Source organism: Uloborus diversus, chromosome 8 (genome assembly GCF_026930045.1).
Source record: "Uloborus diversus isolate 005 chromosome 8, Udiv.v.3.1, whole genome shotgun sequence".
NCBI classification, from domain to species: Eukaryota; Metazoa; Arthropoda; class Arachnida; order Araneae; family Uloboridae; genus Uloborus; species Uloborus diversus.
In genome coordinates this window covers 98,025,090-98,049,919 of record NC_072738.1, presented here as the reverse complement: position 1 = coordinate 98,049,919, position 24,830 = coordinate 98,025,090, and the positions used below count along the sequence as shown (strand labels likewise).

General features: G+C 34.0%; 1 protein-coding gene across 3 annotated transcripts in view; it reads left to right on the top strand.

Annotated features, from left to right (window-relative positions):
- LOC129227827 (uncharacterized) overlaps nt 1–24,830 on the top strand; it is a 133,985-nt gene that overhangs the window by 17,210 nt on the left and 91,945 nt on the right. For 2 of the 3 annotated variants that reach the window (XM_054862441.1, XM_054862439.1), the window contains exon 3: nt 9,802–9,912. In XM_054862441.1, coding sequence (XP_054718416.1) covers nt 9,802–9,912 — 111 coding nt within the window. Of the gene's footprint in view, nt 1–9,801; nt 9,913–11,574; nt 11,623–18,261; nt 18,316–23,366; nt 23,593–24,830 lie in introns of those variants that run through there. The other variant, XM_054862440.1, reaches the window with a different exon arrangement.

Below are 24,830 nucleotides of genomic sequence, written 5' to 3'. Positions count from 1 at the left end.
GACAAATCGGCCTGTTCTTGGCACTTAGCCAAGCATATATGAACCAAATAGAAATCGTAACGAAAAACTGAGAGCAGAAGAATTGGTACAGTGAATGAAGGGTTATCAAGCATATTAGACTATTTAAAAACAACCCAAGTATCTACTGTGGATTTAATTGCAGTAGGATCAGATGGAACAGCAGTCAATACTGGTGTGAAAGGTGGTGTAATAAGACTGTTTGAGCTGCATTTAAAAAGGCCGTTGCAGTGGCTCATATGTCAAGTGCACGCCAATGAGCTACCTTTACGCTATCTGCTACGGCATCTTGATGGAAGCACTACTGGTCCTTTTACATATAATGGTCCTATAGGGAAGCTTCTTGGCACATGTGAGCAGCTTCCAATTGTCAACTTTAAAAAATCGCTTTTGATTTGCCAACAGTTGATACAGAAGAACTTGGCACTGAACAAAAATACTTGTATCAAATATGTCAAGCAATATGTTTAGGAAATTGTTCAACATCACTGTCCACCAAATCACCAGGAAAGCTATCTCATGCTAGGTGGCTTTCAACAGCAAACATAGTACTTCGTTTGTATGTTGGTACAAACGAGCCATCGCTGGAAATAGGTAGAATACATTATAAAAGTGTATGCAAAAGTTTGGTTTTTGATTAAAACTGAGCCTTCATGCACAGCCGGTACACAGCATCTTTGGGAAGTTATCCACTACTCAAGATATCTTAGCCATGATCTGAAATCAGTAGTTGAGCCTGTTATACAAAGAAATGTTTTTTTTTTTTTTTTTCGGTCATCCAGATAACCTGCTGATAGCCATGATCAACGGCACGCGATCCTCAGTAAGGAAATTAGGCTGCAGAACAATCCTGAAGGCCCGAACTCTTACTAATGAAACTGTTCGTGATTTTGTCATTCCACCTCTAAATTTTCAAGCAATAGACTATACAGAATTGATAAATTGGCAAAATTGTGTTCTTACAGACCACCAAACATATACCCAATGCGGAACTTGAGAAAATAGCTGAAACGGGTGACGTTATTGAAAGTGAGTTGTGGAATTTACCATGTCATACACAAGCGGTAGAAAGAGCAGTTAGGTTGGTGACAGAAGCATCTTTATATGTTTGTGAAGCAACACGCCATGATGGTTTTATACGTACAACATTGGCTTCCCGAAAATTGATGCCAAAATTTGAGAACACAGCAATGTATAAGGTGTAAAACTTCTTTATTTCAAAAAACTCCGAGGTGAATAATAATAATACCTAAAAACCAGCAAACTTATCTAAGAGCAAACATTACCTATTGACCCATCTGGATACTATTAAAGAGGAAATTCCACGCTGTCGGCGATTTTTCGAGTGCTTTTTCCCGATTTGGACGAAGCAATAGTTTTTCCTTTTAGAAATTATCACCGGGAAGAGCCATTAATTCTGCACTGCCTATTGCAACATGAGTAGCAAGAAAATGAGGTTTTATTGTATGTTTCTATGAAAAAGTTTTGCATGTTAATTTTTGTTTCCTGAGTTATTGTTTTACAAAAGGCAATGGTTAAACGCAGAAAGAAAAAAAAAAGGCAAAAGTATTTTAAGTGTAGTTTTTAATTTTAAAAGTTCTATAAAATAGCCACAAAAATTCTTTTATTAGACAATGAAAAAGTGTTTTTGCATTGTTTACACATTGACGTTTGAACGATATCCACATAAAACTGACGATTGCAATACTGTGTTGCTCTTCTGCAAAAACAGCGAATAAATTCATGCATTTAAAAAATTCACAGACGTAACTCGAATACTGAAAAACCACTTAAAACTGGTTTTCTTGAATAATTTCATCCTTTTTTTTTATTAGACAATGAAATAGTGTTCCGCATTATTTACACATTGACGTTTGAACGGTATCCACAAAAAAACTGACGGTTGCAGCATTGTGTTGTTCTTCTGCAGAGACAGCAAATACATTTCTACATTTAAAAAACTCATAGACGCATCTCTAATGTAGAAAAACCACGTTATAATTGGTTTGTATATTTTGTTAAGCATTTTTTTTTTCTTTTTTACGAAGAAACTTACTTTTATAATTTCAGTTTCAAAAAACTATACGGTCCCCGAAACGGGGAAAACATGAATTTTTAACCATAGCGCAAAAACTACTGAATATTTTGAGCTCAAATTCTGGGTTCCCACATAAAAGCTCTTCTAGATTGTTTTTCTATTAAAATTTAATATGGTTTCAGATCATATTTTTTTCAAAAAACTATTATCATAATTCATTAAAAAAAAATCTAAATTTACGTTTTAGCTCTTGTAAATGATGTTTTTATTATTGGGTCAATTCATATTTTGATATATAAAACAAGCTTTGCCGTACCTATTCTTTTTAAAGTGTTAATTGTAAAAATATCAAAATGCGTTTTAACATTACGGGAGGGAATTTTCAAAACTCAATTCTGAAGTAACGGCTGGATCAAATTAAACGAAATTTTGTATTCTAAGTTAAAAAAGTTCGCTGATCACAAATAATTGATAAAAAAGGAAGGTTCACATGGAAAATTTTAAAGTTGATGCTCATTTAATATGAAACCGACCCCTTAAGAACAATTTAATAACATAACATGTAGAACACATTATTTCTGAAAACTAACACTTGTCTCTAGTGTCAATAGTCTTTGAATACGAACGTCTGTTTTGCTTCTTTTTTCTATGACTGCCTCTTGGACAAACATTTAAAGCAAAGAGCCATTTTATGTTTCTCTGGTGGTCACTTCTTTGTTGTAGCAGGTGTTCAAAAAATTTTTATCACTGTCTTCTTCACTTGATAACATTTTTAAAACTAACTGCTAATCTAAATCTGAGAATTACGAACCATTTTATGAACATTCAAGTAAATTTATGACAATGTTCAATTTTTTTATGAATTTAAAAATTCGTTATTTTTGCGAGTAGCTATAAAGTACACGATGAAGCACTTGTGAACAGAAAGTCTAGGGGCACAAGTGAACAGTCCCCAAAGCCGCTTTCTGTTATGTTATTGTTAGTGTAGGATATCGCTAGTGTTAAAAAATGAGTAAATATTTATAATTATTATTTTCCTATAAGCAGTTTGTAAATTTATTGTTATTATTATTATTAAATAATTATTTATTCATGTTTATTTTTTAATTTTTTGTAACTAAATAGTTGATCCATAATTTTGTGTTGTATAATACTTACAGGAAATAAAAAGGCACAAAATATTTTAATTTAAATCAAAACTGAAGCCCTAAATCATTTAAAAATTCATTATCAAGCACTATATGACAATTTAAAGTAAAATAGATATAGAATAACCGTTACATAATAAAAATTATTTGTATTATGTAGATAAATAGATTTTTTTCTGGTCTAGTCAGTGATCAGAACTTATTAGAGACTTTAGAGTTTGACAGTGAGCAGAAATATATTCTGGAAAAAATATATATTTTTTTAGTGGAACAATTACTTTACAACTGAAACTGACGCATGGTAGGTTACACACTTTCAACGTATTCGTTATTTAGGTAGATAAGTTTCATATTGAATTATTTTCCTTTAAAATGTTTTACTTCTCCTGCATTTTTTACCCGTATTCAGATAAGACCCAGGCCTATTCACATGTGCCCCCTTTTAGTGGCATTGTGAGTAACTGCAGTTGTTCTTTTAAAAATGTCATCAAGTAAAGAAACATATTTTTTTTAATTATAAAAAAATTCATAACACAAAGAAAAGTTTATTCAATCATGAAGACAATTTTGCATTGAGAAATAGAAATAGTTTAATATTTTTTGAAAAAAAAATAAAAATAAATGAAAAAAATTGTTCACATGTGCCCTCTTTTCCACCTACTAAAAAATAAGTGTAGCCCGGAGTTTTAAGCATTTATTTTATTGTGAAATAAATATGAGCCTACTTATAAGATTTTTTGCAGTTTATTGCGGTACCCTTTTACTTGTACGACACGTGACTTGAAAAAAAAATAATAAACTAAAAATATATTCTCTCTTTGGTGAGCCTGAAGGATTGCTTTCTGATTTCACGTTTGTGTTACTTTCCAGAAAGTATTTGCATAGTCAAAGGAAAAAAAAAACCTTTAAATAAATAAAATACATGAATAAATAGGTAAAAAAAATAAATAAATAAAATAAAGACGAATCACCTCTTCTTATTCAAAGACTATTTTCACAAGAGACAGAAAAAAGGGATCAATTTATCTTCTTTATCTTTACTAATAATAAAACTGAAAGTCTCTCTGTCCGGAGGATGTCTGTAGGATGTCTGTGACGCGCATAGCGCCTAGATCGTTCGGCCGATTTTCATGAAATTTGGCACAAAGTTAGTTTTGTAGCATGGGGGTGTGCACCTCGAAGCGATTTTTTGAAAATTCGATTTTGTTCTTTTTCTATTCCAATTTTAAGAACAAAACTATCATAAGATGGACGAGTAAATTACAAAATTATCATAACGTGGAACCGTAACATGGGCACAAGCCAATTGGCGAGATACGAAATTGTCATAACGTGGAATCGTAACATTTGTACAAGCCAATTGGCGAGAAAATTCACCACACATTATTTGTAAATATACAGGCGAACCAAAAGACCTTTTAGTTTTTGTATTACGGGCAGAGCTGTGCGTTTACCACTAGTTACTAATAATAAAGCTGAAAGTTTCCCTGTCCGGAGGATGTCTGGATGCCTGGATCTCTGTGACGCGCATAGCGCCTAGACCGTTCGGCCGATTTTCATGAAATTTGGCACAAAGTTACTTTGTAGCATGGGGGTGTGCACCTCGAAGCGATTTTTCGAAAATTCGATGTGGTTCTTTTTCTATTCTAACTTTAAGAAAAAAAATATCAAATAAAGATGGACGAGTAAGGTTTGGGGTCAAAATGTCGCCACCGAAATGTCGCGGGACAAAATGTCGCGGTCAAAATGTCGCCGGGCCAAAATGTCGCCGGTCCGAAATGTCGCCGGTCCAAAATGTCGCCGGGCCGAAATGTCGCCGGACCGAAATGTCGCCGGGCCGAAATGTCGCCAGTCCGAAATGTCGCCAGTCCGAAATGTCGCTGGGACAAAATGTCGCCGGTCCAAAATGTCGCCGGTCCAAAATGTCGCCGGCCCGAAATGTCGGCGGCCCGAAATGTCGCCAGCCCGAAATGTCACCGGTCCAAAATGTCGCCGGTCCAAAATGTCGCCGGGCCAAAATATTGCCGATCCAAAATGTCGCCGGGCTAAAACGTCGCCTGTCCAAAATGTCGTCGGGCCAAAAGGTCGCCGATCCAAAATGTCGCCGGGCCAAAATGTCGCAGATCCAAAATTCGCTCATTCAGTTGGTAAGAAAAATTTAAATGTACAAAAATGCTGTTTAACACCAAATTTTCAGAATAAATGGTTACTGCCTTTAATGAATGTCTCCGTTAAAAATGGGACTGGACTAACTGAGTTTCTTGATAAATTCTAAAAAGATTATTCCGTTTTGATTCGCAACTCTCGGCTGTTTTTCAGCAAACAAATAGAATACAAGCGTTACGTTATCTTATTTCTTGTGACTCGCTATCTACCAACTGTAAAACGTTCTGACGGCGTTCAGTTCTGACGGCGTTCAGTTCTGACGGCGTTCAGTTCTGACGTTCGCTAAATTATTTTAAACTTTTCTTCAAGAATAGTGTGCGTTTGTATGTGACCGATTTTTTGGGGCCATTCTACGTCAAAACCTGTAGTAAGAATTCGAACGATACCCGCAAGTACCCACATATGATTTAGGGCTGCGTGGTTTTTTGCGTCAATTCGTTCAAGATAGTGGAGTAACTGAACGTTTTCATCGATATGCGTGACTGTCATTGCTCACAAAATGATGAACGGAATCAAATAAAATGTTAGGAAGCAGCAGGGGGACAGATTTTGGGCTCAATAACACCAGAGGGTGGAGCAATCGAATGTTTTTTCCTTTCTTTTTTTATTATCTGTGATTGATATATCTCAAAAAGTAATACAGTAGACCCTCGTTTTCAGCGGATTTATTTTACGCGGTTTCGATTGTATGCGGTTGAAGATTTGACACCTTTATTTTATTTACGCAGATGAGTTTCGATTTTACGCAGATGCCGCAATGCAAACAGGTAACATTTTCCTCTCTTTCAAAACCCAAGCTCCTAAAGATTACAGATTACACGTAACTAACTGCATTTTGGCGTGCTAATAATCGAACTTGGGTCCTTGGAGACATTTTATGCGATTGGTTCCAGAGCTTTTTCCATCAGAAATAAAGTGATTAAACTCACACAGTTCAGAACTCACTGGAAGAAGAGCTTTTAGGAGTGACAAAGGAGGTCAAAACCAACGAGGATACCGACTCCGGTGACACACAACCAAAAATGCTCACATTGAAAATTTTCGAACCATCCGTAGACAATAGGAATGATCTTTCTGATTTGTTAGTGAAAGAAGATTATATCATGGAAATGACGCAAGTGATCATGGATGCGTTAATGCTAAGCAAAGAATTGGAGGAAAAATTCTTAATGACTACCAAAAGACTATCGACCGGCGACATTTTGGGACGGCGACATTTTGGACCGGCGACATTTTGGGACGGCGACATTTTGGGACGGCGACATTTTGGGACGGCGACATTTTGGGACGGCGACATTTTGGACCGGCGATATTTTGGGACGGCGACATTTTGGACCGGCGACATTTTGGGACGGCGACATTTTGGGACGGCGACATTTTGGGACGGCGACATTTTGGGCCGGCGACATTTTGGACGGGCGACATTTTGGGCCGGCGACAGTTTGGCCGCGACATTTTGTCCCGCGACATTTTGGCCGCGATATTTTGGACGTATACCGACGAGTAAATTACGAAATTATTATAACGTGGAACCGTAACATGGGTACAAGCCAATTGGCGAGAAAATTCACCATACCATATCTTATACAGGCGAACCAAAAGACCTTTTAATTTTTCTATTACGGGCAAAGTCGTGCGGGTACCACTAGTTAGAAATAATGCTGATTATAAATATAAGTTTTCAAACTTTCTTGAAGTCTTGATGTCAAAATACACTGGTAGATCATTGCTAAGGACGGATTCCAATGAGCTATGTTGCGCTTAAAAAAGTAAGTGTTATTCGATGCCAAGTGAAATAAACTAATGTCAGAACTCTGGAACATTGGAATGGTGATAATTTATCTTGTTCTGAAATCCAGAAGACGTTAAAAAGTGTTCAAAGGACAAAACGGTCATTTTAAGCTGAATACGTGAAAGTGAATAAATGTAATTATCGCCCCAAGGCGTTCCGGCGTAAGATGTCAATATGGGATATGGCTACCATGAAGATAGATGCAAGCTTCCACATGTCATGTGATGCTTCACACAACATTATCCAGCAGCTGTTGGGGTAATTTATCCCATTCGTCTGTCAGTCACGTATTAGGGTGTCCTTGCTTTTTGGAGGGCGTTGTCGACCAGCAAGACTGTTCTTCAAAGCATTCCAAACATTTTCAATATGATTCAGATCTACAGAATGTGCTGGCCATCTGATGGGTTGAATATTTTAAGCGAACTAGACACTCCTGGACGGCGATTGTTAATGACATGTTACGCTGCCATTCATGAAAACGAATTTATCGCCCACAGCACCACAGAACGCGTGAACATGAGGCAGTAGAACAACATTAATGTATCTTTAACCGTCATAGTCTTGTTTGGAATCACATGAGCGACGTACAACTATTGATTATAATTCTAGCCATACAATGACACAACTTGTTAGGGATAGTCTTTTTCTTTTATGTTTGCCGGCTTGTTTGTCATACCATTCTAATGCCAGGTTAGTTTCCGCCCACAGTTAGACGACAGACTGAACCTGCTTTCACCTGAGAATAGTACAAAAGCCCAGTCGGGTTCTCACCAAATGCGATGCTAAAGGCATTATTACAACGACCAAAACACTGATTTATAGACAATGGGATGTACAAAACAAGCTGATGAGCGTACATTCTTATTGCAATCAAACGTCTGGCTACAGTTTTTTGGGATATTTGCTTGCTAGTAGCAGCAGGAAACTGCTTTGCTACCTCAGTAACTGTGTTGCGCTGATTCCTTTTAGTTGCTAGCACTAAGCACCAATCTTCTGCTGACGTCGTATTGCGTACTCGACTTCCTTCGTGACATTTGCTAGACATTCCATTTGTTTAAAATGATTTCCTAATTGTAGAAACACCTCTGTAGCTGACGTCAAACTCCCTGGCAAAATCTAAATTTTTCTGTCCTTCTTTGATGTTGCCAACCACACGGCCACCCATAAAATCATGTAAAGGATTTCGGAAAGCCATACCGGAAAATGCAAGTTCGTCAATTGATTCTTTCCCGTCAAATTTTGCTTTTGAACAATAACGGTCATCGCACGCTCAATCCTTTGTATCGCTTATCCGCGCTATCACGTGACCAGCAACGTCACGAGTCTAAAATTTGCATACTCACTACACGTCTTACTGTGTCCCGAACTACTGCTAATTTCAATATTTCCTTGCCTTCCATTTTGTGGTTGCTATTGCTGCTACATTGTCATCCGTCCTTAGCAATTGTCCACCAGTGTACATAGACGGTTGTACCCAAGAACGTTGGTAGGGAATTTCTTGGCACTGTAGGGAGTGATCGGGTGGTGGTGTGGTGGATGGGGGAAATCATATCAACAGGCATTTCTCCGCCCTTTCCTGTGTCTCATGAGGTTTAAACGTGGTCAAATTAACAGTCACATTTTGTTTTGATTTTACAGGGGTATAAGTAAAAACCGTGTGATTTTTTTTCTGCTCGTTGTGAGTTGTGTTAGCATTATAGTTGATGCTTCCTAATGCTATGTCTTTTACCCTCGTCAAGCTGCTTACTGCTATGAAGCAGTGGTCCTGTCGATGTCACAGACAGGCAAAACCCAAATTGCATACATTTATACTCATGGCACACGGTCGGCTAATTTGTAGCCCAAGTCACATAAATATCACACCTGAATTTTCTTATAATTTAAAATATCTTTTAAAGATGCCTTTTGTTCAAAGTAGTTTCAACAATAATGGTAAAACTAAAGTAGGACTTAAAGATATATTGTTAAAGTCATCTCATTTTGATCTAGGACCTAGAGACCGTCAATTACAGCTATTTTTAATTCAAGTCGACTTGTCAGAGTTTTTTTTTTTTTTGAGTCATCATAAAAGTACCAAATAAACTTAAGTCTTTTAGACCTATTTTCTTGATATGTAATTGAGTTTAACAATCACTGTCTGTTCGCTGAAGACTGCGATGTAAACGCAGAGAGAAAGAGGATTTAGAAAAATGATATTAAAATCTGGGAAATTCGCACCGACAAAAAGTGCCAAATTAGATATGTTGCAGCTTTGGGCAGAACATTTTCCCGACCAAATATTCTTACACTGCAACCAAAATTGAAAAGTAAAGTATCCATTAGTCAATAATACCCTCAAAATATTTACGAAAAATCAATAAAATGAATCCAAGACTTTTAAAAACATCTAAATCCCACAAAACTTGAGGGTATAAAATGTTTGTACAACCATTACTTTTATCTATCTTTCAGATTTTTTGAAAAGATACAATAAATTTAAATATACTGAAACTACGTTAAAATATGAGTGCAAAGCATTTTCCTGAAACTTTGCGTCATATCAGGTTTCTGCTACTGAAAATCTCGTATATGAAAATACTGAGTACTAAGGACATGGCATATCAAACCTTACTTTTAGTAATTTGTGTTATTTCTTGTAGGACCGTGAAACTGGAGCCCAATGGATAAATGCGGCAACAAAGGGCGCAACAACCGGGAATGACATAATGGATGTCCTTTTCCAATGGTGCAAACTGGATGAGCATGCTAAGGTAAGTTGAAATCCCATACCCCTCGTATTTTTTTTTTTTTCAAAAGTAGTTATGTCAACAGAAAATAAAAGATACGATCTTTTATCCTTTCTTAAGTTGTTCCAGATGCTGCATGAAATCCTTCAGTGGAAAAAAAAAAGACTGAGGTCACTGATTATCGAAAAAAAAAACTAACTATTGGGAGTATTGTCCTGCACTGTAAAAAAAATTACGAAGCGTTACTGAGTATTTCCGTGTTACATTTAGGGATTCCAATGGATTTTTTTTAACACTTCCTGGAAAAATCAAGTACCATTGTCGAAAAAATTCCTGAATTTCTGCACGTTGCAGGAATCCAGACTTTTCACTGTTTTGAGAAATATTAATAGCTCCCAGTTTAATGATTATCTGATTAATGAAAGATTTAACTCCAAAAGCCTTGTTAAAAGTTGTCTGCCTAATGACTGAAGATGAAAGTCAGGTGACAGGTATTATGTATCAAGCTCATTTATTGAATGAGATATTTTTCTTCTAATCCCCCAATTTGACCTTGGAGAACAACTTTTGTTCTTTTTGCGTTACGTGTGTGACCATTAAAGAGTGACCTGCATATTTTGGAAGGTTTAAAACTTATCAAAAGTCTTTATTAAAAAAAGAAAAGAAAAAAGAAACATAATTAAAGTAAAGCATTTGTGTTCATGATATTTAATAGTTTTTTCAAAAAAAAAAAAGGATAATTAAGTAGAAAAATAGCTCTTGCATTTATTTCACTAACATGGCTTTTTAAAATTTATTTATTTTTTTCTGACTTCGTCCAAATGTTATCAAATAATGCTAAAATCTTAAATAAAGTATTTTAAACTCTAAACTAATGCTGATATTGAAAAGAACATATATTTCTTGGTCAAAAAATGTTTGTTTGCATATTATGCGAGGAAAAAAAATTGTTGATGTGTCAAGACCACTTTTCGAAGAATTGCCCTTTAAAAAAAATTTCTGCGTTAAATAAAGCTTGTTTCATTTTCTGCAGTTAATTAGAACAACCGATACAAACATTTTTATTTTAGCAAAAAGTCCTAGGCTCAACTCAGCTCAAGCCCAGAGCTAAAGAGGAAAATAGAAACCACGAACTTGAAAGCGACTTTTCAAACGTACAAAACTGCCATTTTGTAATGCTCAGGAGACCTTTTGCACTTATAGCTGTGCAAGTTAGTCGGAAAAGTCGGTCTTTCCTTTTCAAGGGATTTTAATTTCTCGAAACCTTTTTGCTAGTATTGTCTGTTTTCTACGAGAAGGCACTTCGTCCCGCCTTCTCGAACGTAGAGTTCAATTTTGCACAGGGGTGATCGGTAAACATATCCCCGTGCTTGTAAATGAGACAACCAGACAACCTTAACTAAGGCATGCGTTTTAATGTGAAAAAAAAAGTCAGTGTCCTTTACATTACTTGCTTCACTGGTCTGCTGTAACTTTCGTTATTCTTACACTTTAAAAACTGCAGCTTTTACGACAAAATGCTGTTATCCGACTGTACCTTCTGCCGAAAACAGCGAAATGAAATCGTCGGATACCACGTGACAAAGACGGAGTCAAGTGCCTTCTCGTGGAAAACGGACAATGTACTTGATTTCCAGATTAAGCTGATGCTCTTAATTTCTAATTTTATGTGTGAATTTTTTTCAGCAATCTTCTCTCTCTGAGTTAGGTGGTAAATGCATAGATCATGTGGGGGTGAGTCAATATTTTATCATTTTCATAAGTTAAGGCTTCAAAAATATGAGCGTTTATTATTAGAAATTTTGTAGTTTATACATATATGAGTTTAAGACAGCTTTTTTGTATGTGCGGAGCTAGTTGAAAAAAAATAATAATTAAAAAAAAGTTATTTAATGCTTTTAGTTTTTTTTTTTTTTTCAATTTTTTTCGTTCAATAGAGCCTGAACAAATTGTTATGTTAATGTATTGTTGTTTGTAAAGAAGCTCAGTTGAACTAGATTCAACTGGTTGAACGTCTGTCACGATGAAACTTTCCCCAATAATTCAAGTCAAGTCCAAAATAAAAATACATTTTAGGTATAAGTAGTGCAATGCATTTAATGGTGTAACAATATTGAAACGGTCTAGAATTTTCACTTTTATTTTTTGAGTCGTCCTCTCATGCCTGTCCTTTCTGCTACATGGCACCCCCTAAAATGAAGCAGAGATTCAAAGCCCGCATTCAAGCGGTCAATCGCTTAAATAGATGTCACGTTTTCAGATTTCAAAAAGAAAAAAAACCTCATCAAATACGACCGTAAAGCATTGTATTTAGTTAAATTTAAGTCTCCTACATAAGGGGAGCTGATGTAACGGGCATTTTGGCTCCAAAATTGTCGAGCGAAAAAAATAGTATTGGTACGAAAGCCTCATTACAGAAAATTGGTGTCCAAGCTTTAGATGTGTTGCCTGAATCAAATTTGATTATTTCATTTTGTAAATGAAGACATTTTAATTAGTACAAGTTGAAAACGAATAAGGTGTGAAAATGAGGTTTATTACAGTAAACATTTCCTGATATATTTTTGTTGAATTTGTGAACGAAGTTATCTTTCTAGATTCACCTTAAATGACATTTTACTCAACTTATCATTAATTAATTTAACACATAGCAACCAGCGAATATTATAATGTATTTATAAATACTAGAAACGAGGATGGATCCAAGTCTAGCTTGAAACCAAAGTGTCGGAAAAGTCAGCCTGTCCTTTTCAAGGGAATCTAGGTAAATTATGTCACAAAGGACCTAAAGGTGACGATAACTCAGTATTGGTATAAAGGGCATATACTTTTTTCCTTTGCACAGCAGTATACTGTCGTGCGAAGATTTTTTTTCTTTTCTTTAGTTAATTTTTTTTCTCTGTTTTTTTTCATTTATCTTCAGCTTTATTGTACAAGCGTGCTTATTTAATTTCTACAAGAAATAAAACACAGAAAACAACACCAAATTCCAACATTTCCCTGCTGTCAGAGTGGAATCCAATACGCGATTCGTCAAATATTTCTTTAAACAAATTTTTGCAGGTACTGTTCTTTAGCTTTCCACGGAAGTTTGCTAAATGGGTCGGTAAAAATACAGAGTGTCCTGAAATAGACTGACTGTTTTCAAAAATTTATAACAGGAAAATGGTTAATGGTAAAAAAGTTCTTTCGGAATATTTATGTGTCGGGTTGTAAGTTTTTGTCCCGCTGAGTTCCCAATTTTAGTTCAAAAATTTTTCAGTTGATGGAGCTGCAGACTGCAAGACCGTTAATCAAAGAAAGATTAAAAAAAACACCTCATAGTTTTTCGAAAAATGTTTTCTTTCCATCCATATAAATAAAACAGAGAATATACAGTGGCTCCCAAAAGTGTTCGTACACTTTGAAATTTTTTAGTAAAAGCAAAATAACGCGAAACTGAATTGGAATATGAAGTCCAATATTTTTTCACATCATTCCTATGTCATTTTAAATAAAACCCAGTAGTTTTGTCAAAATATTGACGGATCTTCTTTTTAAAAGGACCAAAAAACGAAGAGACAGAGAAATAACACACAACAAAAGTCATCGTACACTTAAATATTCTCGAATAAATTCATGATTAAATTATCATGTATCGTTTTTTTATTATTATTTTTGCATTGTCATTTGGATTTAATTTTTTAAATATTTTGCTTATTACTTTAAAATGGCTGGTATTTGTAAAAAAAAAAAAAAAAAAAAAAAAACAACAAACACCATTCGAAACTTGAATTTTTACCCCAAAGTAGCGGGAGATTGATTTGAAATGTCTCTAAATTAGTTATTTTTTTCAATTCCATGAAAACAAGGTAAGAAAAGGTTACCCGGCAAAATTGACAAAGGGGATCGGAGATTTACAGTAAAAAAATTTATAAAAGGACACATTTGAGAGCTGTAAAAGTTTCTGCAGAATTTTATGAAAAATTTTACATTTAATGTTCACCTAAAATTGTTCGCCAAGTTCTCTGATTAGCTGGATTAAATGGGACCTCTTCCCGCAGAAATTTTCTTATTCGAGCGAAAAACGCGTTTGGAAGAAAAATCAATGATAAATCAGCTGAAAACGTTTTGGAATAACGTCTTACTTACAGATAAAAATTAATTCAACACTTTTGGTTAAACTTTTATGTCACTAAAAATAGAAGAGAAAATGAGGAACTTAATCCTAAGAACTTAGTTGAATCAGTTAATCAGGACGGTGAAGGTGTTCTTGTGTGAGGGTGCATATCAGCATAAGGAGTTGGTAGTTTGAAATGTTTTGGTGAAATAATAAATCATGCTATTTCTTTAAATATTTTAAGCAACAATTTTAAAATCTTAACTAAATATTTGTTTATCGGAAACAACTTTGATTTTTTATTGAGATAACGATAGCAAGCACACGGGTTTCAACGTTTGCGTCTAGTGCCTCAAAAATTGTCCTCAATTTTAGAAAATATCCCCTCAATCTCCACATTTGAACCTAATGTAACATATTTAGAGATATTTGGAGACTAGATTACGAAAATACGGCTTTGAAACGAAAAGACAGCTAATAACAGTAAGACTCGGAGTGTGGTTGAACACTTACTCAGAAAATGTACAAAAACAAAAAGAGGAAAAAACGAAGAAATCTATTCCCAGACGTGTAAAAGCTTTTGTTGATATTGCATGATATTCTGCTAAATAATAACTTAGTAAAAAGTTAGATTATTCAGTAATATATAGACATGTTTTAAAGTGTACGAAGATTTTGGTGAGATAAAATTTCCGGCACCTTTTGGTTTTTGATTCAAAAAAAAAAAAAAAAGTTTTAATATTTCATTAAAATATTTCATGTAGTTTTGTTAAAAATTAATCATAGATCTTATAATTAAGTACCTATTTTGAAAAGTTAATTCTAACCAATGGATTGGGGCCTATTTCATTGAAAGCCGAAGGTGTAAGAACACTTTTGGGAGCCACTGTATATGTGTGTGTGTATGTTCCCTATTTAAATCCACAGTTTTCGTCGGATCGACCAAATTTGGAGCAAAACGGGAAGGTACTTGGGCACCCGAGAAGGAACGTAGAGAGGTTTTCAAACGCCAAAAAAAGTACCAAACCGTTCGAATTTTAATTTTAAGACCCAAAAAAATTGCTTTAAATAGCTCTTTCTACCCGAATTAATTATCCAACCATTTCGATAACAGCGCCATTTGAAAGCCCTGGAAAGATACAGATGAGGTTCATTCATTTCCTTCGAATTGCAAAATAAAAAGGCAGTAAAATCACCGGGAAAAAAATAAAAAGCATCAATAAGCCTAATGGAATAGAGATTTTATATCGAAAATATATCGTTTGCGCGATCTCGTTTTAAATTAGCGTGAAAACAATTCAGAAAGTTGCCACTTTTTTTCTCGACTGTGATTAAATAAAATTTTGTTTTCGTTTTAAGATAAAAATTTTCCCTTTTGATTATAATTTGGCGATTTATCTTCTTTCTTTTCGCTTTTGGATTTTAGGTGTTGCGTTTAATTTATTCGGGAATTTTTGATTTGCCGTTTTCTTTCTTCAAGAATGATTATTTTGACGGGAAATTCACAACAGTTTTTTCCCCTCTAAATGAAGCTTGATTGTTGAACATGCGTCAAATGACAGAACTTTTATTTTCGAGGTAAACCGTGCAAAGCCAGGCAATGCAGCTATAGTAGTAAATAAAAGTAAGGTTGCAAAGAAATTCTGGAAGGAAGTCTGTGGCGAGCCTGCGTCCAGGAGACCCCATTGTGCTTACAGCCTTGAATGAAATTTTGTATAAGATTACTTCGAAACCCCGGTGGTGTGCACCTGGGGGTTTGTTTCTTAAAAACTAGAATTAGTTTTTTTTTTTTTTGGAATTAATATTTTAAACTAAACTTTCGCGTAAACTGCCTATTAAAGGGGTTAAAAATTACTTGCACATATTAATATTATATATCATTGAAACCAGTAGAATTTTCTGCGTTTTACGCAATTTGTTTTTTTGCTCTAACTTAAATCTGGCGGGAGTTATTTACGTTTTTACCTCGAACTTTTTTAGATTTAGCTAAAATTTAGGCACTACTTCCTTCTTTAATTCGATCAGTAAAATGCGAAGGAATTGTCTCACACATTTCTTTTGATACCACTGAAAGAGCGGTTTTTTTTAACTCCAGATCTAGCTCGATCTATGGTCGGAAAACTAAGCTTCTATCTCCAAAGGAAAAAAAAGTTACAACCAGTTAAAAATCAAGCTCGAATAATCTCATTTCAATTAAAATTAGTCATGTTTTTTTGGCGTTGCCATAGTTAAAGAGCAAAATATATTACTGAATAACACTAATATGAAAGCAACTTTTCAAACGCACAAAACTGCTGTTTTGCACTGCTTAGGAGCCCCTTAGCCTCCAACGCTGTGCAAGTTGGGACAAGTTATTTTGAAATCCGGGGAAGGGGTGCTTTTTGATCCAAAGGGAGCTCATAGTGCGTTTTCAATCTCTTTCTTTCTAATTGACGATTGAAATCTTTGCGAAGCGAATAAGATTGCGAAGTAATCTTCGGGGGTTGGTGAACGTTAACGAGCAGCGGGAAGATTCCCCTAGTTAATATAAACAAAACTAAACAACAATATTTTTCAGAATGCCTGTCACCGACTGCAACCACATTTCGCAATCGGAGGAAAAATCAGCGAATTTCAACTTTTTTTTTTTTGACTCTCAAGTTTACTATCTGCAGCGCCATCTATTGAAACATTTTTGAACTGAAACTTGGAACTCTGGGGGTAAAACTTTACAGCCCACCTCATGAATTTTCTGCAAGAATTGTTTTTTTTATTATTAACCAATTTCCTGCTATAAATTTTGGAAATCAGTCAGTCTATTTTGGAACAGACTGTATAATAAATACATTTTTTACATACACTGTTATCGTTTTAGCTATACAGGCGTCTCTCGTATAACACGGTACTTCTGCAACACGGTTTCGATATTACACATCGCTAAATTTGTGATTATTATAACTCGGTTTCGATATTACACAGTACGAAACTTGAATTTGATGCTTCATGGTTTTAATATAGCTCGAATGTTATATTTGCAAAAAGATGGAATTTCTTTTTTTGTTTAATACATTTTGTTAATAGTTGAAAGTAAGTAAAGTTTTAACTTTGATTTTATGAAACTTGGTTTCGATATAACACGGCAGAAATCCCTTGATTTACATTATTTCTAAGTCTCTTGAAACACGGTTTCGATGTAACACGGAACACGGTTTTGATGTAACACGATACATCTTATATATAACCTGATTTTTCTCTTTCAAATACATAATTAGTATTAAAAATAAGTAAAAATGTTATTTTAAAAATTGTCTCGCATAAGACGGTTTCGGTACTACACGGAACGAATTAACCGTGTTATAGGAGGGACACCTGTATTTTAATCCATACCAGTATTATTGATTATTTCCAGCTATTGTATACACTAGTGTCATTTTTTATCTCTTTTGTGGATTATCCACGAATTCGCTTATCCGCGGTTAGTGAGCCACCGTATTTACCAAGGAATCGGGATTTTACCACACAAAAGTATCAAAAATCTTTTTAACATTACGAGATGGTTTTATCTCAACTATTGAAGCAAATTCAACAAAAATTGGTATACAAAATTGAAAGATGATGATGCTCATCACATATATGTGATACTAGCGGTACCCGCACGGCTTTGCCCATAGTAGAAAATCAAAAGGTCATTTGATCGCCTGTATAGTTGAAAACAATGGATGATGAATTTCTCGCCAATTTGCTATGTTCATTTACCATGTTAGGATTACACGTAAAGATAATTTGGTAATTTCCTCGCCCACGTTATGATAATTTGCTCGTAAAAATGATCTTAAAATTGAAATAGAACAAGAACGAGATCGAATTTCCGAAAAATCGCTTCGAGGTGCTCCCCCATCCTAAGAACTAATTTTGTGCCAAACTTCATGAAAATCGATTGAACGATCTAGGCGCTATGCGCGTAAAACAGTCATCCCGACATCCTGAGACACAGACTTTCACCTTTATTATTACTAGTTCAGATAAAGAACAAAGGGTAGGAAATTTTAAAGTTTATGTTTATTTTTTAAAAAGACCTCCACTTTACAAGAATTAAGTAACGAATTAATGTAAATAATATTATTTTAGAAAAAATAATACCTTGCAGGTGTTTCTAGTGTTAATAGTCTTCGAATACGAACGAGTGTTTATTTTTTTCCCCCAATGCTGTACCATTGCGTTTCGGTGTTCACACCCGACTTTCAGTGTTTTACAAAGGACATTTAAAAAAAGTTTTTTTTTTTTTTTTTTTACAGAAAAACTGTAACGGTGGTTCCAACGAAACATGTGAAATTTGGAGCAAATCTATAGTAAGTTTAATATTAGCTCTATTCTTTGTCGCACGTCTGACGGTAACTTTCTAATATTCCACTATGATGTGTTTCTTGGTTAATTTTGCCAATGTTTTAAAATAATGTCGGTGCTAAGCATGTGCGGACTGTTCGGCAGCGCAGTGTAACAGACTCTTGCTATTACTTTTATTCAAAATTACAGTTCAGAACAGAATAAAAGTTTGCAGTTTTTCTTGTAGCCCATGGCTAATATCTAAAAGTAATTGTTCAACATAACATTTTACCACAAAAATGTAAAAGATGACAGAAATCTTATCTTTAAGGAAACCACAAATCAAATCACATCTTATCTAAACATTACAACGCATTTATAAGTATTTAAAAAATATTGAATATTTAGAAGACTTATCCTAAATGCATTATGCTGATCTTTTCTTTCAGCTTCGGTGGTTTCCCCTGGGTCATGTAACCGATTGAATCACGCGTCGTAATTGAGAGAAAAAAATTTCGATTCATTGCGGCATCTAAGTAACGGTTAATGCATAACTTTGCAAACAAAAAAAAAAAAAAAAGGAAGAAACATGAAAAAAGGAAATCTTTCAGCGGTTACTGATGAAGTACACTACTATTGAAACTATTAAGCATTAATATAAAGGGTGAGCTTGATCGAATCTGCCATACGAAAGGGGGTGATAGAAGAGCCAAAGCAGAGCGTAGAACCGCCCATTATCGCGTCCAAGTTTTAACCGTAACCGTGTTATGGTAGATTAAGAAAAATGAGCAAAAAAAAAATCTGAGAAAACGATCGATTTTTGAAATTCCTGTATCATCTACACACAAAATAATTACATATTTGGAAAGAGCAGACTAAATCTTACCAAATGACACTTCTCTCAGCAAAATAGTCGAATTTTATAGCTTTGAAACATTGGACACACTCAAAATTGAAATGGTGGCCAAGTTTTCAATCGCCATTTTCAAAAATAACCGTATGAGCTACAATCGGGCAAATCTATCAAAAACTTATCAATTTCTCTAGCTTTTAAATGATACATAAACAATCATATTGAACTTCAAGTTCAGCAAAAATTTAGGCTTTTGTTTGAAACAGTGTAAAAATCTGCATTCGTTGAAAAAGGAAAACCAGCGAAGATTCGCACTTTTCTCTTTTGAATTTTCTTTTTCACGTAAGCATGTTGCTTTCTTTGTTTAAGAAAATGATATTTTAATATCAGAATAATATTTTAAACATTTTATTAAGTGAAAAAACTCAACAGATAACAATAAGTAGAAATAAAAGAAGCATTACTTTCCCGTACTTTTCACAAAAGATAAATCAATAATAAAAATGTTATACTAGCATCAATGAGTACATTTAAAAAAACCTTCAAAATTTACGATAGATACTGATATTTGTCGCTACCACACCTGAAACACGCCCTTGCCCTTTCGCGAACGGAAACAACCGTTGCTGTACGTGAAATTTCATTTCTTAGTTTTACTACTGTTCCATCAAGCCTGTTCTTTAATTCCTTTAAACTGACTACTTCTGCTTTGTAAACTTCTTGTTTTAAGAATCTCCAAACAAAGAAGTCCACTGGAGTCAGGTTTGGTGGTCTAGCTGGCCAAGGAATCAGGACCATACAACCAAACCATTGGGGATACTGTTCAATCAGAAAATCCAGAATGGCATTCGAAGAATGTGTAGGGGCTCCATCTTGGTGGAAAATGATTTCCGCTCTCTCTGAAACAGGAACAGCATCTTGTAAGCCAGGCAAATGAGGTTGAATGAACTCTAAATATGTGTTTCCTGATAGGCTACTTCGAAATACACACGGACCAATCAAATGATCTCCGATTACGCCGAAGCAAACATATAAGCTGAATCGAGTTTGGAATCATGAACTTCGGGTTAAAAAATGATTATGTCCAGCATATAGGTCCCAGTTTTGCAAATTTATGATGCCCCCTCTAGTGAACAACGACTCATCTGTCCACAGTATCTTTCTTAGAAAATGGTGAATTTCAATGTCTAGGGATTCTAGCCATCTGCAAAATGTTACCCGCTTAAAGATGAATTGCGCAATTCTTGTACTAGTGTGAAATGGTAAGGGTGATACTTGTTTTGGTGCAATGTTTTCTTAATTTTACTTTGTGAAAGTCCACCTTCGCTAGCAGTCGTGCGTGAACTCACACTTTGGTTTTCCACTACTCGGCGCAGCACATTTCTCCTCAACATCGGGAGGACCGTAATTCTGGCCCCTTTCATGGTTTGGAGAGAGCGGAAATCATTTTCTAACACGATGGAGCCCCTACACATTCCTCAAATGCCATTTAGGACTTTCTGACTGAACAGTATCCCCAATGGGTAGGTCTTACGGTCTTCATTCCTTGACCATCTAGACCACCAGACCTGACTCATTTGGATTTCTTCGTTTGGGAATTCTTAAAACATGAAGTTTACAAAGCAGAAGTAGCCAGTTTGCAGGAATTGAACAAATGGGCTTGATGGAACAGTAGTGAAACTGTAAAATGAAATTTCACTTAGAGCAACGGTTGTTTCCGTTCGCAAAAGGGCAAGGGCATGTATCAGGTGTGGCGGCGACCAATTTCAGGATATATCGTAAATTTTGAAGGTTGTCTAATTGAATGCATTGATGTTAGCGTAACTTTTTTTATATATATATATATTTTTTTTAATGAAAAGCATGGCAAAGTAATTCTTTTTTTATTTCTGCTTAGAGTTATCACTTGCGCTTTTTCACTTAATAAAATGTTTAAAATATTATTATGATATAAAAATATCATTTTCTTAAATAAAGAAAACAACACGCTTACGTAAAAAATAAAATTTAGAACAGAAAAGGATTTTCCTTACAGAAAAGGAACGCTGGTTTTCCTTCTTCAAAGAATGTAGATTTTTACACTGTTTCAAAGAAGATTGGATTTCTGCTGAATTTGAAGAGCAATATGGTTTGTTGTTGTATCATCTGAAAGATAGTGAAATTGCTCCGTTTTTGGTATATTTGATCGATTGTAGCTCAAACGGTTGTCTTTCAGTTGTCGATTGAAAACTTTGACTCCATTTCAATTCTGAGTGTGTCCAATGTTTCAAAGCTGTAAAATGCGACTATGTTTTGGGAACAGTGTCATTTTGTAGGATTTCATCTGCTCTTTCCAAATACTTACTTATTTTTGTACTACAATAATCACTAAAATTGATCATTTTCTCAGATTTTTTTTTTTTTTTGCTCATTTTTTTGTATCTACCATAACGGTTACCCGCGGTTACGGTTAAGGATTGAACACGATAATGGGTGATTCTATGCTCCACTTGGGTTTTTCTATCACCCCCTTTAGTCTGGCAGGTTCGATTAGACTCATTTTGAGTAAGACTTTTAGTGAATGCAATTATTAGACGATTTCATATGCACGCCACGGGTGATAAGGTCATTTTCAAAAATTCATCAAACATTTTCTAAAAAAAAACACGGATTTTGGTGTATATCCACTTGTTAAGCATTAAAAAGGGTTTAAATGAGCCAATTTTTAGATTAAATAGGTTTTTGAATAATCTCACTTCAAAAATCGTTATTTTTTAAATTTTTCAAAAATGTCAAATTTATTTCCAATAAAATATATCACGAAACTCATTCAAGGGCTTTAGACTGTCACCTTCGTTTTGAAAAAAAAGAATTTTTCTTCATGAGGGGGAAAAAATTATAAAATCTGTAAAAATATCAGTTTTTTACCACAAAAATATTTTTTTCTTTATCAATAAACACAAATAAATTTTCAAAAACAATGTTAAGATGAAAAATACACTCAGGGACATTGAAAATAGCGCTCCAAGAAAGAAAAAAGTACATTCGCGAAATTTTGCATATGGGTCATTCCGACGAAAATGGTACATTTCATGTCCGGCACTTTCGGATTTTTTACAGAAAATTTAGCAGTTAATATAAATCAATCATTCTTATTTCTTTAATGCAATAACAAAAAAAAAAAAATCCAATTATATTACAACACCTTTATTGTAACAATTTAAACAATAATTTTTTTTTAAAATGATTTTTTTAATGAAAATGCAGGGCATTCACAATTGTCCCTACAGTTTACAAATTTTGAAATGTTCACTCTGTTACAGTCATTAAAGAATAAAAAAATATTTTTACAAAAAACACTAGCAATACTTTTGAGATGTCCGGATGGTAAAAACTCCATGTTTAGCTAACCCTAATGAATTCAACCGTCAACAAGCAAGGTAGGATTCATTCTTTGTCTCTGATAGTAAATTTGAGTAACAAAATGTCCACTATGTTACATTAATTTTACAAATTAAAATTAAAAAAAAATCCAAATTACATATAAAGTAGTAATTTTAGAGTTACTCTTTGCTTTTGTGTTACTATTTTAGCTCTTACTTTATGTTTAGGTTTAGAAAAAAAAATTAACTACTTATTTGTCCACTCTGTTACACTTCTTGTGTAACAGAGTCCTTTGAATGTGTTTTTACTCATAAGCTCATACTTTTTGCACTAAAAAGTCGTTCCCTGTTACGCCGAAACACGTGTCTGCAGTAATCTGGAATTTGTCCTTTTTGACGTTGTTATTTCTTACTTTAATTTTCAGCACAAAAGTATTTATTTATCTTAAGTAAAAACTGCTTCACATACCAAGGAATAAAATGCTGTTTTATTTAAACAGCATTTAATGGTTTATTATTATTTTCCACGTATCGTTTAAAAGGATAATTTTACAAATTTATGTCTTTATGTTTTAATATTTTAAATGTATAGTTTTTTTTATTACATTTTTGCCACTGTAACTGGATTCTTTTTGTAGTATGCAATGCTTTTAATAAATAAATAAATAATGCTATGTTTTTTAAGTGTTCTTAAAAACGCTCATAAATGCTCTTAAAATTGAGTTTTTTGCTCAATTTATAGTTTTGATCTTTATTATCTTTTAAGAATTGTTTCTTTTTCAATAACTGCCCGGTTATTTCTTGAAAATTTGTACAAAAACATTTAATTTTAACAAAACTTTTTTTCCATTTATTTTTTTAGGATTGTGGGTCTGAAGTTGTAGAAGAATATTTTTATAAGCAGCTCTGTGGCGCAGCTGTAGATGCTCTGAAGAAAATTAAAAAATGGTAGTCAGCAATCAGAAAGTGAAAGCTTGAAAATGATTTTAGCACTTTTCAAAGTCCAAAACCTGCTCAGCCACCATAAAAACAACTGCATTGTATTTTTATACTCCAGTGTAAAAGGTTAATAAACAAATCAAGAAAAATCTGGAAAATGTTGCCTAATCACCAGCTTTTTTACTCTTGGGCTGCCTCATGGAGCATTGAAAGTCAATGTCGTTTTACTTGCTTATATTTTTGAGGAAAATTTTCTTTCAATGTTGGTCAACCGTCGTAAAAGGGTTTTATTTTTATCGATTGCAGTTTTCATTTAAACAAATTTCGACGAGGATAACCCTAAAGGTAATATAATTTTTATTCCAAAGCCATCGCATTTCATGTTACTTTAAAGAATATAGAGAAAGAAATTTAAAAACAATCCTAAAATTAATATACTTTTTATTTCAAATGAGGCACATGTCACCAAAAAAAAAAAAAAAAAAACGCACAACATTTGAAAAACTATAAGGCTAAGTTTATACGCTTTGTAAAACAAAAACTTCAGGGCTCTATTATTCTCTAGTCCTTCCACAAAAAACTTCATTTTTAAAAAATAATAATAATAATAATAACTCATGTTCTACTACTTGTTCTTGAAATCGTTTTGAATGATGAGAGAAAAATAGCACGAATATTTTTTACTGTATCAGTGCAAGTTTCTTCGATCAGAGATGAATAAATTCATTTCCAAATGATGAAATCATAATATGACACGCGTGATAAAAGCGACTTATCGATGGCTAATTTTAAAATGTGCAGAAATGTTTCTCGAGTTTTACTGTAAAATAAACTTGCAGTGCAATGTGGTTCCTTCATTTAATGAAAAAAAAAGTCCTTTCTAATTTAATTATTCTAAAGAAAATATAAACTTTGAAGTATATTCTCCAAACTTCATGAAAATTGGTCAACATTTCTTGCCTTTTCTGCCCCGAACACGGTTCAAGTTTATGTGTCGAGTGGGGCACGTTTACCCATATTAAAATTGATACCATGGAGTAAGTGAAATAGATATCTATTTAACCACATTTAAATATTTTATTTCTCTTAAAACACTTTAAAAAATAAGAAAATTTCAAATAATAATTAAAGTACATTTTGTAGTCCTAAAATCATAGGACTTATTGCGAATTAAAAACAGAAACTATTTAGTCATCTTCTTCATCACTGTTAGATTTTACTAATAAAAATAAAGTGTTTCTATTCGCATATTTGTCGTGGGACTGCGTTTTGACATCTAAGACATGGAACCAGGTCTTGACCTTTTTTCGATTGGTTGTGTGCTTACAAACAATATATGTAAGCACAATTTTCATCTTCGTAAACAGAATCGTTCATTAATTTTTTT